Here is a 16170-nt window from a genome sequence, read left to right on the forward strand (position 1 = left end):
GAATATGACTCTGAGCCAAGCCAGGGCTAGGAGGCACTGGATGAAGAAATGTGGAACAGCCCCAGCCACCCTTAGCTTGTGAAATATGCCTAGAGCCAGATAGTGATGGGTTCCTTCCACCGATCCGTCAGTCCGCAGGCTGTTCTCAGTCACCTCCTCTGTAATACGGGTCAACCAACTTTTCCTCCCGGAGTTGTTTTGCGGATTCAAAGAGAACATTTTGGAAAAGCAGAAAGAAGGTTCTGCATCTGGCATGGAAGAAGTGCCCCACATTTGGGACTCAATGGCCTCTGTTACCAAGCACCCAACTGCCCCTCACTCGCTGACCACCCTACGCTGTTCTGCCACTCTTGCAATTATATTGTACTTGTATTTGTTGCCATTTTACTCCCTGAATCTCCGAGGCTCGGGTCTGGCTTTAAAACTGCCAACTTTTATACCCTGGCCAGACATTGCCGACAGCTTCACGTGCATCTTCACGCGGGGAGCTCAGCCCTGGTTGGTGGGCAGTCGTACCAGGCCCATTTTACAGATGGAGAAACTGAACCCGGAGAGGAGAAGCAACTCGCCCAAGGCCACAGAATAGACAGCGGCAGAGTCGGAATTTGAACCCGGGAGCCAGGCCCTCAGGTCCGGCGCTGGACCGCGACTCCCGAGCGAGCGCGTGCGGGAATGAGCCAGTGAGTGACTGGACGGCGGGTGCCCGCCCGTCCCCTCCCCCGGCCGCCGGGGCAGGGCGCCGGGACAAAGGCGCGGCGGAGGCCGGACGTGGGCCAGCCGGGTCCGCGCGCCGGGGGCGGGAGCGGGGCCGGGCCCTTTAAGGGGGGCGGGGCGGCGGCGCGGGGGGCGGGCCGGGGGCGGGCCGGGGGCGGGCGGCGGCGGCCGGCCGGGCCCGAGGGCGCGCGGAGCGAAGGGCGGCGGCGGCGGCGGCGGCTCGTGCTCGGCCCGGGCTCCGGATAGCGCTCGGCACCCCGCTCGCAGCCCGCGGCGGCGCGCCCCCCGCACCCGCGCCCCCCGCACCCGCGCTCGGCCCCGCGGAGGACGGCCATGCCGCCGCGGCGCAGCATCGTGGAGGTGAAGGTGCTGGACGTGCAGAAGCGGCGGGTGCCCAACAAGCATTATGTGAGTGCCGCGCGGTCCCCACGCCCCCTCGAGCCCGTGCCCCGCCGGGGGCGACCGCGAGCCCCCCGGCTCTGAAAACTTCCGAACCGTCTGCTCTCTCCCCACCCTCTCCTTCTTTCCCCTCCTCGGCCCTGCTGCTTCGAGCCCGGGTCTCTCCAGCTCCTCCCCCTCCCCCTCCTCTCTTTTGCCCGGTTCTCCTCCCCTCCTTCCCGTTCTCCCGCCTCGCCCCTCCGCCGCTCGTCTCCCCCTTAACTGTCTTCTCCTCGGCCCCCCACTCCGTCCTGCCCATCTGTGGAAAAGTCTGGCCCAGGCAGTGTAGGGGACAGAGAGACAGAAAGAGGGGGAGGGGGAAAGAGAGAGACACAGATAGAAGCTCCTGTTCTCGGACCTCCCGCCCTGTTCCTCCTTGTCCAGAGGCACTCAGACCCGCAGTGTCTTAGCCACAGGTAGCCCCTCTAGGGATCGCCAAGTTTGGCTCCGTCCTTTTGGAGCATCCAGCCAGCCTGAGCGATCTCTGAGAATGGATCCTTTGAGTGCCTGCACCGTGAAAAGGTTTAAAAAAAAAAAAAAAAGTCTCTGCCCTTTTTCTCCAGTAACTTCTGTTAAAAAATGTGCGAAAGTTTTCTCCTGGTACCTCCCTCTGTAAAATGAGAATCTTGTTTAGAGCTAGTGAGGACTTGAGAAAATGGGCCAGTAACCTCATTGTGCAGATGGGAAGGCTGAGGCTCCAAGAAGCTGCAGGTTCTAGAACATGGAGCTGCATTCAGGCCTTCCCTGCCTCTGGAAGGTGTGCCAGGGCAGGCGGTGACCCCCACATGGGAAATGGATTCTGCAGCAATCTAGGAGCTGAATCTGGGTTCAGGGGCCATGGGATCACCTCAGAGGTTTTGGGTGGAGGTATAATGGGTCTGTGGGATGTTGGGCCCAGGTGAGGCCTTGGGGAGGCCTCCCTTACTGGAGGGAAGGGGGCTCTGGTGTCTCTGGTGGTGAGAAGGGGGCAGTGGCAGCGCCTAGCTGCAGAGAAGTTAACCAGGAAGGAAAAAAGCAAGAGGGAGGGAAAAAATCCTAACAAAGAAGTGTAGAACAATGAATAGCAAAGGGCGTTGGCTGGCTAAATTCAGCTCCTTGGCCTCCCTGCAAGTCTTCTCTGGGTCTATTTTCTTAAGAGGCTCATTCTTACAGAGCAGATCTATATGCCTTCCGTGAATAGCTTATAAAATCCTGAAAGGAGATAGCCGGAATCCACTCTGCACTCTCCACGAGAAAGGGTGTGCTGTGTGAGTCCGTATTGTTATTGGCTGGGCAGCCAGTTATTCAGCCCTTAGCCAGGCTGTGGGAAGCAATTTCCTGGACCTGTGGCATCCTTAAATAGAGTGAAGTTTCCCTTGATTCCAGAGCTGAGCTAAATTGTCTTTTTTTTCTTCTTCTTCTTCTTCTTTTTTTTTTTTTTTTTGTCAACTGTTTCAAATACTGCCAAATCGTGGTTTCTTGTTTGAGCTTGTTGAGTGTGTAACTGAGTTGCCTTTTTGGTATGAAGACAGTTTTCACCAACATGGCAACAAGAGGAAGTCTAAAATTCTCCATGCTGCCTCCCACCCAATCTGTGAGCTGGCAAAACCAGAATAGATACAGTCACCACGAAGTGGGCATCATCATCCACTAACTCTCTCCTCTCCGCTCCTGGTGCACACCACATGAGGCAGAGGTTCTTGAGCCCATTTGACGGATGAGGAAACTAAGGCTCAGAAAGGTGAGGTCTTCTGCCTGAGGTCACAGTCACAGGCAGAGCAAGGATGTCAATCCACGTCTGTTGGACATCAAAAGGTGGTGTTTCACCTGACCACTACAGCACTTTCTAGATCCCATACCTTCATAGTTTCCTGAAGCAAAGTCCCCTTAAGAACCAAGAAGTCTGCCATCATTTGTGATCATCCTGCGGCTTTTCATTCCCTGCTTAGTCGGATCCATATCCGCCAGCTGTTTGAAGGTTCGGCCGCTTTAGGGGGCATCTTGCTTGCTTTTCCATCCCTTTTTTCAGGGTCCTTTGAGACAAGTTACAATATGGATTTGGGTTCACATTGTGGCCTCAACTTGATAGCTGTGCGGCTTCTGAGCCTCAGTTTTCTCATCTGTACCTGGGGGGTGATGGTGCCCCACTTCCTCGGGGGAGGGACCACGTGACACCAGGGCTGGCTTGCCATCACTGTTAGAAGCCTGCCTCCCTGTTCCATGGTGTCCATGTCACCCTGATTGGGAGTGTGCCGAGGTCACATGTGGAGGGATTTCACCAAAAACTTGTTTTTCTGCATGTGGGTTTAGTCACTCTTGTGACTCAAGGGGGCCCCCTCCCTTGGATCCAGCCTTCTGGGTTCGTCAGATGACATGGGGCGATGGGTTGAACTGAAGCCTGAGTTATCTACAGGAACAGGGCAGATTTAATGCCATGATGGCAGGGGACCTGAACCCACCAGAAACTGCCAGTGCCTCCCCCCTCCTGTTCTCAAAACACATCCACCCCACCACTCTGGAAGAGTGTGGAGGCACCTATTGGCATAGGCCTAGACTCTCATCCCATTTGGTACCGTCCTCTCAGAACCTGGCCCAGCCATCCTGGAGGGAAAGCATGAGAAGGGAAGTTGGACAGTCTTGAGCTCTGCTGTGTGACCTTAGGCTGCTCAGTTTCTCTCTCTGAGCTCCAGCTTCTGTAATCTGCAAGCTGTAAATACTGCTGCTTCCCCCTAGGACCGAATTTCTCACCTCAACTCTGTTGCCACGTTGAGCCAGATCATTCTTGTTGCCAAGGGCTGTCCTGAGCACTGTAGAATGTTTAGAATCCTCTCTGGCTTCTATCCACTAGGTGCCAGTGGCATCCCCCTCCCAAATTGTGACAACCAAAAATGTCCCAGGACATGTCTCCCATGGTTCCCCCCAACCCCCTGCCCCAACCATTGTGTTAGAATATACGTATCAGTTATGGAGAGTTCCGTTAGCCATGCCCCGTAATTTTCCACCCCCTCCTCCCCATTTGCAGCTACCTTGCCTACCACCTGTTCATCCCTCAGTTGCTTTGGAAGGAACAGGTCACAGGGACTGTAGATGTCATAGAGAAACTGCATCTGAGCTCAGGGCTGGGCCCCCTGTTCCACCTGGAAGGGCAGATCTCCATGATCAGGGTGACATCCTGTCTCTGCCCAGCCCCAGCCTCCTTCACTTGTGGGCACAGACATCATCAGGGGGCCCAAGGGCAGAGCCACAGGTCAGGAGATCTGGAGAATGCAGGGGCAGAAGCTCCCGGGGCCTCTGAGAGCCTAACAGTTGGAGAGGGGGTTTTGTTGGTGATAATATTGATAGTAAGGAGAGGATTATTTGGAGAGTCTCTCCCGGAGCCACCACCCTCTGTCAGAGGCAGGGAGAGATAAAGGCTTAGAGAGCTGCTCCATTTTTGTGCTGCCACCTTTCCTGCCCTGGAACCCAGGGCTTTCTGAATGAATGGAAAGGGGGCTTTCAAGCGCGATACCCTGGGAAGACCCTTCCTGGCTAGGTTGTCTTCTTTCTGACTTGAGGGGAGGAGGAAGTGCTCCCTGTACGTTTTGCAGGTTTTATTTGGATCACCCCATTTCCTGCACTGGAGCGGGATGTGTAGAAGCCTTGGGTTCAGAAGACAGTGCTGTCTGCAGGAGCTAGGAGATGCTGGCTTGCCTAATCGAGATCTTGAGATGTTAAGAGGAGCAAGACGGTAGTAGTCGTTACAACAGCAGTAATCACAACAGCTGAAATATGATCAGTCGTGGTGGGTCAGGCACTGGGTTAAGCTCTCTATATAATTAGTCATCATAACAGTCCTTTGAAATAGGTACTCTTGGGGGCGCCAGGATGTCTCCGTTGGTGGAGCATCCGACTCTTGATCTCAGGGTCATGAGTTCAAGCCCCACATTGGGCATGGAGCATATTTAAAAACTAATAATAATACAATAGGTACTTTTTCATTATATTAATCTACTGTTTCAAATATACGAATACAGAAAGTATCTCTCCACCATCCAGCTCTGTCAGAACTTCATATCTTTTTTTTTTTTTCAACGTTTATTTATTTTTGGGACAGAGAGAGACAGAGCATGAACGGGGGAGGGTCAGAGAGAGAGGGAGACACAGAATCGGAAACAGGCTCCAGGCTCTGAGCCATCAGCCCAGAGCCTGACACGGGGCTCGAACTCATGGACTGCGAGATCGTGACCTGGCTGAAGTCGGACGCTTAACCGACTGCGCCACCCAGGCGCCCCAGAACTTCATATCTTGACATATTTCAGATCATTAATTTTGTTTGTTGAGAAATAAAACATGGCAGATGCAAAGCCCCTTGTGTACCCTCCCCAGCTCACGCCAACCCCCTCCCCCACTCAAGTGAACCAGTGTCCTGCATTTGGTGTTTGATGTTTGTCATTCCCATTTGCTTTAAAAAAAAAAAAAAAAAAAATAGAACATTCGGTCTATTAGATAGGATTTTCTTTCTCTAGCAGCTTTATTGAGGTATAATTTACATGCCATAAAATTCACTCATTTTAAGCGTATGTTTGCTGATTATTTTAGTAAATTTACAGAGCTGTGAGACCACCACTACAATCCAGTTTTTTAACATTTGCATCAACCCCAAAAAGATCCCTTGGACTGGTCTGCAGTCAGTCCCCTTCCCACCCCAGCCCTTATGCCCCTTTTAATGTTTTTTTACCTTTTTAAAGGCCCCAAATCTTGCATTGAGTGTTTTAAAACTACATAAAAACATCGCCCTTTCAAGATCTATGCTGACGCACATGGCCCCAGTTTCATTTTAACTACTATTTAATATTCCACTTGAGGGGCGCCTGGTGGCTCAGCCGGTTAAGCGTCCGACTTTGGCTGAGGTCATGATCTCGTGGTTTGTGGGTTCAAGCCCCGCGTCGGGCTCTGTGCTGACAGCTGAGAGCCTGGAGCCCGCTTCTGATTCTGCCGCTCCCCCTCTCGCGCTCTCTCTCTGCCTCTCAAAAATAAATAAATGTACTAAAAAAATTTTTTTTAATATTCCATTTGAATATACCACTATTTATTCTAGCTCCTGGCGGGGTCTTTTAGGGTGTCCCCAGCAGTTCAGATCTGTGTGGCTGCTTCCTGCATGTGGTGGAGTTGCTGGGTCAGGGGGTTTGTGCACTTTCAGCCTTTACATTTAGATGCCCGCAGAGCAGTGTCTGTGCATCCCTTTGCTGCGTGTCCTAGCTAACATCCCAAATTGTCAGCCTTTTTAGTTTTTGCCAAGCTGCTGGGTGCAGAATAGTATCCGACGGTTGGTGTGTGTTTGGATTTTTCCCTGCTTGCTGGTAAGGTTGAGCATCTTTTCACACCTTTGTCGGCCATTTGAGTGTCCTCTTCTGTGAATTGCCTGTTTTATCTTTTGCTCCTTTCTCAGTATATTGAGTTATTTGTCTTCTGTTAATTGGGACGATTTATTTATACAGTCAAGATCCTAATCCTTCAGGTAGTTATTACATTAAGGGTTCCTATTCTCCCCTTGAGACTGGAAGGGAGGGCGTGCACCTAACTAAGGTCACACAGCGAGGAGTGGCAGCATGGGGATTGAGCCAGATACGTACGTGGTCTAGGAGAGGTGGCAACTGTGTGATCCTACCCCTAAGCCAAGTGATGTCGGGTGTGTCACCTGGCTTCTGGACCCCAGTTTCTCCACCCTGCCCTTCCCCCCATCTCACTGCTCCCTCAGCCTGGATTGATGCAGCTCAGGCGGCCACCAGCCCTAAACATTCTCACCCCAGGAAGCTCTGGGTTGATAGTGCCCCTGGAGTGATGGGGTGGCAGACCCTGTGCCACCAGTCTTGAAACCTTTCTCCCTTTGCCAGGCCCCTAGAGCCCAGGGGTCACTATTCAGAGCTGCTGATCATGCCCTTCTTAGGTATTACTGGCAATCTCAGCTCAGCCTGTAGGAAGCCTCTGGGTGGTGAGCTTGGTGGTCTGGAACAAATTGTGAGTCTGCATTAGCTGCATTCAGTTTCCAGCTACTAGTTACCTGGCACCCCCTTTTTTGCAGAAACATGCAGGACAGGGCAGCGAACTTGAGTGGAAAGAACTTGGGTGTTAGAGATGAATATGGCCTTGGCTGACTCCGCCCCCAGCCTTAGTTTCTGCATCTGTAGAATGAGTACAGTGTCGTCCTCCTAAGACTGTTGTGTGCTGTTTTTGATAATGTATGGACTCTATCTATACTCCATGCCTTCTGCCGGGAGAGATAAATGCCAGTGACTAGCACATTTCTTTCATTATGAAAAGACCAAGGTTTTTGTTTTGTTTTGTTTTGTTTTGTTTTAATGTTTGTTTATATTGGGGGGCAGAGCGGGGGAGAGACAGAGGGAGACAGGGGATCCGAAGCAGGCTCTGTGCTGACAGCAGACAGCCTGATGTCGGGCTGGAGTTCACCAACCACGAGATGCCCTAAGCCGGAGTCAGTCATTTAACCAACTGAGCCACCCAGGCACCCCAAGAAGACCTAGCTTTGAGTCCTCTCCAAGCACTTCTGAGTTAGATGAGCTCTCTGAGTGTATGTAAAAAGGGAGCCGGAGTTGTAATAGTCCTTACCTAAAGTGTGGGCAGTTATGAAGATTCACTCGTGTCACACAATATTCAGTCTGAAGCATCGTGTATAAGAGGCGCTTAATCAATCATAGTAGTCATGAAAAATAATATTGACAGTAATAATGGCCATGATCCAAATCTGTGCCTCTTTCCTACCTGCTGCTGTGAGGCCAGGCTACAGGTTCTCCATGCTCTTTCATTCAAGAGGCATTTCTAGGGTGCCAACCCCAGGCTGGACACCCTACGGCCACTGGCATAGGCCCTTGAGCAAGGCTGAGCCTTCGTATCTACTCTGTAGGTGGGTTCTTGTCGTGCGCCCTATGTGGGTCACAAAGAAGTAGACATTAAGACCCCTCAGGTTGGCTTTTTTGTTTGTTTTTAAATTAATTTATTTTGAGAGAGAGAGAAAGCAAGAGCAGGGAAGGAGAGAGAGAGAGAGAGAGAGAGAGAGAATCCCAATCAGGCTCTGCACTGTCAAACACAGAGCCCCACGCGGGGCTCAAACTCACGAACCGCAAGATCATGACCTGAGTACAAACCAAGAGTTGACACTGCACAGAGTGAGCCACCCAGGCACCCCTAGGTAGGCTTTTGTTTTCAGTGGCTGTTGCTTTCTTCTGATTGAAAAATAGTGGACCTGGGGCGCCTGGGTGGCGCAGTCGGTTAAGCGTCCGACTTCAGCCAGGTCACGATCTCGCGGTCCGGGAGTTCGAGCCCCGCGTCGGGCTCTGGGCTGATGGCTCAGAGCCTGGAGCCTGTTTCCGATTCTGTGTCTCCCTCTCTCTCTGCCCCTCCCCCGTTCATGCTCTGTCTCTCTCTGTCCCAAAAATAAATAAACATTGAAAAAAAAAATTTTTTTAAAAAAAAAAAGAAAGAAAAATAGTGGACCTTATCAGTTGCATTGCCCCATCCTGCTCTGTCTGGCCCACAGATGCAAGGAGCTAGATAGGGCATCTCAGCAGAAGATATCAGCCTGCTGATTATACTCTGGGCTCCTGCAGCTGTCTCAAGATCAAGGCGGGTGGGGCTCTCCTATCTTCAGATTATTTACATGTCACTTTAGTTCAGACTTTGAACCTGTGTCATTCCGCGCTTCTGGTGAGCAGAGAAAGTACACCAGAAAACCTGCGTTCAAGTCCCTGCTCCGCCACCTGCCAGCAGTGTGACTTCAGACAAATGACTTACCCTTTCTGCACCTCTGTAAAATGGGAATAATAACAGTTCCAATATCATAGGGCGGATGTGAGGATTAAACAAGCCTAGCATCTCACAACTATGAGCTTTATTAGGAACATACAAACATAGTATCATTTATGATAGTAAAAAGTTGGTATCCACTTAAACGCCCGTCGCATGCTAGGATATCATCAAGATGGTAAAAATATATTCTGTCTTCTGTCATGGGAATATTAAATAGTAAAAGCTGGTTGCAAAACAACATGCCCAGGCTGATTCCCACCTGATTACGAATGAAGGATGAAAATATGTGTCTGTATAAGCACAGAAATATAGCTGATAAAATGTCACTTTTTTTTTTTTTTTTTTTTTTTTTTGCTCGTCTGTGCTTTTCTGTTTTCCAAATGTTCTGCAGTGAACACATATTCCTGTTTTTAGTGAAAATAAAAAAAACAGCAAATGCTCATTTTAAAAAAGAAGTGCCGGGGCGCCTGGGTGGCTCCGTCGGTTGGGCATCCAACTTCAGCTCAGCTCACAATCTCGCAGCTCGTGAGTTCGAGCCCCGCGTCAGGCTCTGTGCTGACGGCTCAGAGCCTGGAGCCTGCTTCCGAGTCTGTGTCTCCCTCTCTCTCTGCCCCAACCCACTCGCATTCTGTCTCTCTCAAAAATAAATAAACATTAAAAAAAAGATTTAAAAAAAAATTGTTTTAAAAGAAGCAGTGCCAAACTGTGGGTGGCTCCAGCTGGGTTCCCACATCCTGCTGCCCCATCCTGTCCCGAAGCAATGGGGTTCTCCCGGCTCCTCAGAGAGCCTGTCCTCCCAAGGTAGGCGCCGGCCTCCGAGACTCTTCCCGCTCTCCTGCTGCAGAGGGAGGTCTCTGGATGTGGCTTTCCAGTGCGAGAGCCCAAGAAATGGAAAGAAATGAGTTTAAAATACCTCGAGGGAAGGCCTGAGCAGACGCTTTTCTAGTTAAAATGCTGTTTGCTCTGCGGGTCCAGGCCCTCCTCCCATATCGCCTGCAGCTAAGGAGGGTTGGAAAGAATTGCAGGCCTGAGTTCTATGGTCTGCACCGAGGTCACTGGGCACAAGAAAGTTCATCCAGATTAGAGGGATGCCCTGCACCCCCCTCCCTGGGTGTTCATTCATTTGCTTTTAGCCCACCCCAAGGCGCATGGGGGTCAGCACGAAGTACGGTTATCACACTGCCAGAAAAGTACCAGGGGACCGCACCATTCGTTGTACCGAACATCTGGGACACTGCTATCCTCATTGCAAATGATGAGTGCTTTTTTCCTGGAGGGAGGGCTGTGGTAGGGGGAATAGTCTTGCTTTGCGTGACTCAGTTTTTTCCTTCCCCTTGGGGATGAAAGCCAGCCGTGGGCCACTGCAGCTGCAAGAAAGGGGGCCATTGGCTGAGGGTCCTCTCAGCCTGGTGGATACAAGCAGTGAGTCATGGGCACCCATCCCTAGCTGAAGGAGAGAAGTCGACGCTTGTTAAGAAGGCCACGTGGCCGGAGGGTTGTGAGTGTGGCTTCTGCCCTCAGAGACTGAGTTCTAGTCTGAATCTGCCATTCACTCACTGTTGGCCTCGAGCCTTCTCCTCTGGGAATGGGTGGCTTTGGTGGCTTTGCAAATTAAGTGAGCTTTTGTGCAGAATGCCTGAGGACAGTACTGCTGGGACAGTTGTCCTTGGAGCTTCCTGGCCTGGGGTAATGCCCAGACACTGGGGCCCTGTGGTTCCTTCCCCAGAGCCCTTGTCAGCAGGGTTAGCCAGACCCTGGCTAGAGCTGGCATTGCTGCCCCCTGCCACGACATGGGAACTGGCTGTAATTCAGTCAGGAGGCTCGGTGTCTCGTAGTGGGCCAGTGGGCAGGGGCTTGTGTGGCTCACTCCTCTGGGACTCTCCCAGGAGCCCACAGGTCCAAGCTTTGTCACACATCCATCGTTCCTCCGCCCCCTTCTCCAAACTGTGGGGTGTTTTCCTCCCATACTTGCTGGCCTGGATGCAAGCCTGCAGGTGGGCAGAGAGCCCAAGCGCAGGGCCCTCTTGAGGTGGTGAAGGGAGGAGGGACTATTGGTGCATCTATTGTGTGCAGGTGGACAGAGCTCTCCTGCCTGCTTCTCTGCAGGCCTATCCCAGGCCATCCTCAGGCATCCTTAGGGTTGTCAGATTTACCAACTTTAACAGGATGACCTGTTAAATTTGAACTTTAGATAAACATGCGATACTTGGGACATACTGACACTACGGAATTAATCATTTTTTATTTGAAATTCAAGTTTTACCAGGCATCCTGTACTTTGTCTGGCCGTTCCACCAAAACCACCACTTTCAAAAAGAAACAACAACCAAGAGACCTTTGCACTTTGTAGTCGACCATGTTTCTTGAGAATTCACTGAACAAATATAAATCCTTACAGGAGCCTGGCACTTTGACATGCAGGGATGATATACAGATAAACAAACCAGGAATTCAGACTTTAAGGAGGTCCTCGTTCTGAGAGAGACAGGTAGACAGGGTGTTTCGGAGCTAGTCTGGAACTTGGGGAGTAGGCACTTGGGTTCTGGGGAAGTTGGACTTGGACGAGGCGGCATGGCAGAGGTGATCCAAGGCCGATCACAAAGCCGGGGAGGGATTCCACAAGTGGAGAAAGGGAGGGGAATTTCAGGCAGAGAACAGGAAGGTGAAGAAATGGAAACCCCAGCATAAAGTGTGTTTGAGAAAAGCAGGAGAGCTTTGAGTGACGGAGATGCAGCGTGCCTGGCAGGTGCAGGCCAGAAGGACCTGGGGGCTCCTGAGTGGGCCAGCAACCACAAAAGAATACAAAGAAAAGAATACAAAGCATGGACGCCACGCTCAAGAAGGCCATGGCCCTAGTATACACGGGCTGGGGACACCAGAGGTGTCCAAAAGGAAGTCACTGGAGTAGTCAGGAAGCTGGTAGTCAGGGCCCCTCCTGCTGGCTGGGTGGTTAGAAAGGCCTTTCAGGGGCGCCTGGGTGGCGCAGTCGGTTAAGCGTCCGACTTCAGCCAGGTCACGATCTCGCGGTCCGTGAGTTCGAGCCCCGCGTCGGGCTCTGGGCTGATGGCTCAGAGCCTGGAGCCTGCTTCCGATTCTGTGTCTCCCTCTCTCTCTGCCCCTCCCCCGTTCATGCTCTGTCTCTCTCTGTCCCAAAATAAATAAACATTGAAAAAAAAAATTTTAGAAAGGCCTTTCACAGGAGAATGGAGGGGGCAGAACACAGATAAAAAGTGGGAGGATCTTGGAGAAAGAAAGCACCTGTCCACAGAAGGGCTGTGTGCAGTGAAGATGAAGTCGGGGTGGGAGGGATGGGAGGGAAATATTAGAGGGGACTGTGGGAGTCCAGCTCCAGGAAGAGAGAATCTGATTGGCCAAGCCCAAGATCACCTGGCTGTCCTTTGGCCCAGCAAGGGCCAGATATTGGGATAGATACTCCCCCTAAATTGCAAGCAGTGGGAGAGACAGTCATTGTAGGAGATTCAGGGTACTGTTGCTGAAGAAGGAGCTGGTGGAAACCATTGATGCCAGCCACATGGGTACTATTATTAGCCCATTTCACAAGTGTGGAAACTGAGGCTTGGAAAGGTGGAATAATTTACCCAGGATTGCACTCAGCTGTATGCTCATCATTGACTACAAATGAGAGTATAGTCTCTCTCCCCAGACATGAAGGGAAACATTGCCTTAAAGCACATAAGGATAATATTTTCTAGTCTGCTTAATTAAGCAGAATTGCATGGACCCCCTGCCCACTGCATTGGCAAAGACAGCTAGAAACCCACACAGTGGCGTCACCATTTCCTCCTCCCCAGCCAAGGTGTGAATCAGCAGCCTTTGGCTTCGGGCCAGCCTTGGCTGCCAGTCCCTTGCACAGATGTGGGTTTATTGTCTGCCCTGGCCAAGCCTGGCCCCAGGCCGGAGAGAGGCTAAGATAGCCAGGCAGCCTTTGTCCCCATGGAGGTCACCGTCTGTTGGGAATGCATCACCACTGCATTGGGGCCCTGATGGGGCATAGCATGGAGCTGTGGTGACAGGGAGGGGTCTGAGGCCTGGGCTGCCTATTCTTCACTGGGACAGAGAGGTTTGCTCTGGAGGGGGAAAGCCAACTGGCAGTGGAATCCTCAACATGGGTAGAATTCAGAGGGTCCTGAACTTGGAAGGGGGAAAGTTCATCTTTATTTCCATTAGCCTCTGGCCATAACTTAGCATTGCCTTTCTTTGTGAACGAAGGCAGCAGCCCTCAGTGATGTTAGTAATACCTGGGACTTTGTCGCCAGAGGTAGTGTCGTATCACTTTATAGTTATTGCATGGATCCCAAAGATCATTTATTTATCGTCTGCTAGTAGTAAGTAGATCATTCACTAGTTGAGAATTGTAGTGTTACTCATCCTACCGCCAGATTTCGTTAATAAAGGGGTACCTGTATTCGCCGTTTTGGTTTTGAAACCCTTTCAATATATATAATTCAGTGTAATCTGTTTCATTTGAAATCCTTTGTGCTTTATTTTATTAATGCTAGATCATTCTGAGAAGTGGTCCATGGGTTGCGCGAGGTTGCCAACGGGGTCCTAAGCACAAAAAAAAAAAAAAAGATGAAAAACTTCTGGGTAGAAGTTTCCAACTTTGGGTTTGGAAGCCAGATGGCATGGGTTCAACCCGGCTCTGCTTGTTCCCAGCTGTGTGAGCTGGAGTAAGCGTCTTAACTTCTCTGTGCCTCACTTTTTTCATCTGTAAAATGAGAATAAGAATGGCACCTACTGTGGGTTGTTTCACATAAAGGGTTTAGAGCAGTACCCGTCTGTGAAAGGGCTGGGTAGTTACCTGTTAGTATTGTCTTAGCATCATCATTATCACCATTACTTTCCAGACAAGCAACGCAGCTGATACGACTCGGGTGGTCTGGAATGATCGCACGTTGAGAAGCATCCTCTAAATGGACTAGCCCGGGATGCACCCCCTGAGATTTAAAGCAGTTTTCCTGGATGATTTATATATTCGGATATTCAGCGGTGTGGTAATTAAAGCGATGTCGAAAATAGCCTAGATGTTTGTCGTTGGAAATGTGATTAGATAAATGATAGATGGCCTTCGGTGGACTATTAAGGGTTCTTTAAACATGGTTTGTTCAAAGAATTTTTAACGAGATGGGGAAATGCTCACTATATAATGCAAGTGAAAAAGACAAATTGTGTATACAATGTGATCTTCATTTCTTGAGTACTTCCAAAAAGAGTCTGGGGAAGAAATATGCCCAAAACAGCATTTCTGGTGGTGGAAACACGGACAGTTTTAAGACCTCAGACTTTGCTGTCAGGGCTTGTTCCCAGCTGGATTGCACAAGTGACTTGACCTCCCGAGGCCTTACTTCCTCCACTACAGAATGGAAACAGCGATACAATGCAGCCTCATAGGAAGTACATCTAGGCTGTTAGTCGTTGTGAAGAATTATATTGTTTTATATTGCATTATATTTTTGTGTGTTATCGCCTGTTTCCCTGGAGGGGAGAGGACAGTGTAGTATGGCAGAGGCAGGAAGGAGAGAGGGAGAAGGAGGGGACCCTGTTCCCTTGCTCCCCCTTTTCCTGTCTCATGGACTTGTGTATGAACCATGAGAAGCTGGCAGAAAATTCCACACAGGAGCTCAAATTGAGGCTGGGAGGAATACTCTCTGCCAGATGCGCCCAGTAGGATATGGGGACAGGGGTGGCCAAGGATACTCACAGAACTTGACCCTTAGGAATCACTACGGTTTTTGCAGGAAAAAGGGCTCCTTGTCTGTACAAAGCTTGGAACCCACTTCTGTAGCCCCCCCCCCCCCCCGCCTTTATCTGGTGCAAGAATCCCTCTCTCCTTATGACACCTCTACTAGGTGGCTGTCCCCAGGGTCTGAGAGCTCGGTCCTTCCACATTCTCATCTAGTTGTTTTCTCCTCCATGTCCCCAAGCCCAGTGGGACAAGATGAGGCCAGACTTAGGGGTAGGGGGCAGTTGTTTAGGGAGTATTCTAGATTAGTTGGCCTCTTTCTGCCTGTCACCCAACCAGGGCACCCAGCTTTGATTCTGAGGCTCTCAATGGACAAGCACCATTGCAGTGCCCATATATTGGGTCCAGTCATCCATTGACGTGTCTTCTCTCCCACGGGGCCTGAGTCCCTCATAGTCCAGGGCCTTACTCAGGACAGGAGCCACGTGTATTCCTTGAAGCCATAACTGCTTGGGCTCTCTCAGTCCCAAGGTCCCATGATTCTAGGGCGATGGCCGTTGACATTGTTCAGCTGAGACAATTAGATTCCTCCTGACGACCTCCTTTTGCCACCAGACCAAGCCTTTTGTCATAGCTGTTAAGGCACAGGCTTTGGAGGCAGCCAGACCTGGATGCAAATCCCGGCTGTGTCATTTTCTAGTTGTGCAATTTTGGGTGGGTAACTTAACCTCTTAGAACTTCAGTATCTTCTTCATTTATAAATGGAGGAGTCATCCCAGTACATGACACATAGTGAACACTCAAGAGAAAAGTAACTGTAATTCTTAGTCTATCTGGAAACAGAAGGAATCCTCTAACCCTCTGGGATGCTGTTAGGTTGAACCCTATGAAATTGTCCATTTTTTACCCAAATGGCAGTTTCACTGGGTTCAACCTAATGATATGAATTGGATTTGGGCCTAAGGCACTCTCTCTGCTTGCGTGGAAGGGGATTGGTGTTCACTACTATACCAGACATGTTGCAGACATTATCCCATCATATGCATTACAACAACCCTGAGAGACAGGAAATACTTTTATTAGCATCTCTGTTTTACAGACGGGGAAACTGAGGCTCCTCAGTAGCTTGCTTGAGGAAGTGTTTTTAGCAGGATCGGAACCCACGTCTGTCCAACTCAGAGTCTGTGTGGTTGGCATTGTTGCTGTCTTGAGGCTGGGCTGCCTGTCCTGTGTGGTGTCGCCTCACCTCGTTGCTGGAAGAGCTCCCAGCATTCTCTTGGGCCCCCTGGCCCAGCAACTGGCAGATGTGGACCAGAGGCTCCCGGAGATGTCACCTGGGGGACCCCACATTTCTGACCCTCAGTTAGACTGTCTCCACTTCCACAGTTTTCTGCTGCAGTGCCTTTGGCCTTGGTTGGAGGACTGGAGGGTGATAAGGACTTGTGTCAGTTATCCTTCCGAACTTTGGGAGGGTTCTTCCCAAGCCCTCCTGTTCACCTGATTCAACACCTAGATCCTGGTGTCTAGACTCT

General features: G+C 50.6%; 1 protein-coding gene across 1 annotated transcript in view; it reads left to right on the forward strand.

Moving 5' to 3' along the window:
- The first annotated feature begins 890 nt into the window (after positions 1-890).
- SH3PXD2B (SH3 and PX domains 2B) overlaps positions 891-16170 on the forward strand; it is a 105404-nt gene continuing 90124 nt past the window's right edge. The window contains exon 1 of the mRNA XM_043595955.1: positions 891-1122. Coding sequence (XP_043451890.1) covers positions 1048-1122 — 75 coding nt within the window. The 5' untranslated portion in view covers positions 891-1047. The remainder of the gene's footprint in view (positions 1123-16170) is intronic.

The sequence above is a fragment of the Prionailurus bengalensis genome, chromosome A1, assembly GCF_016509475.1.
Source record: "Prionailurus bengalensis isolate Pbe53 chromosome A1, Fcat_Pben_1.1_paternal_pri, whole genome shotgun sequence".
Classification (NCBI taxonomy): Eukaryota; Metazoa; Chordata; class Mammalia; order Carnivora; family Felidae; genus Prionailurus; species Prionailurus bengalensis.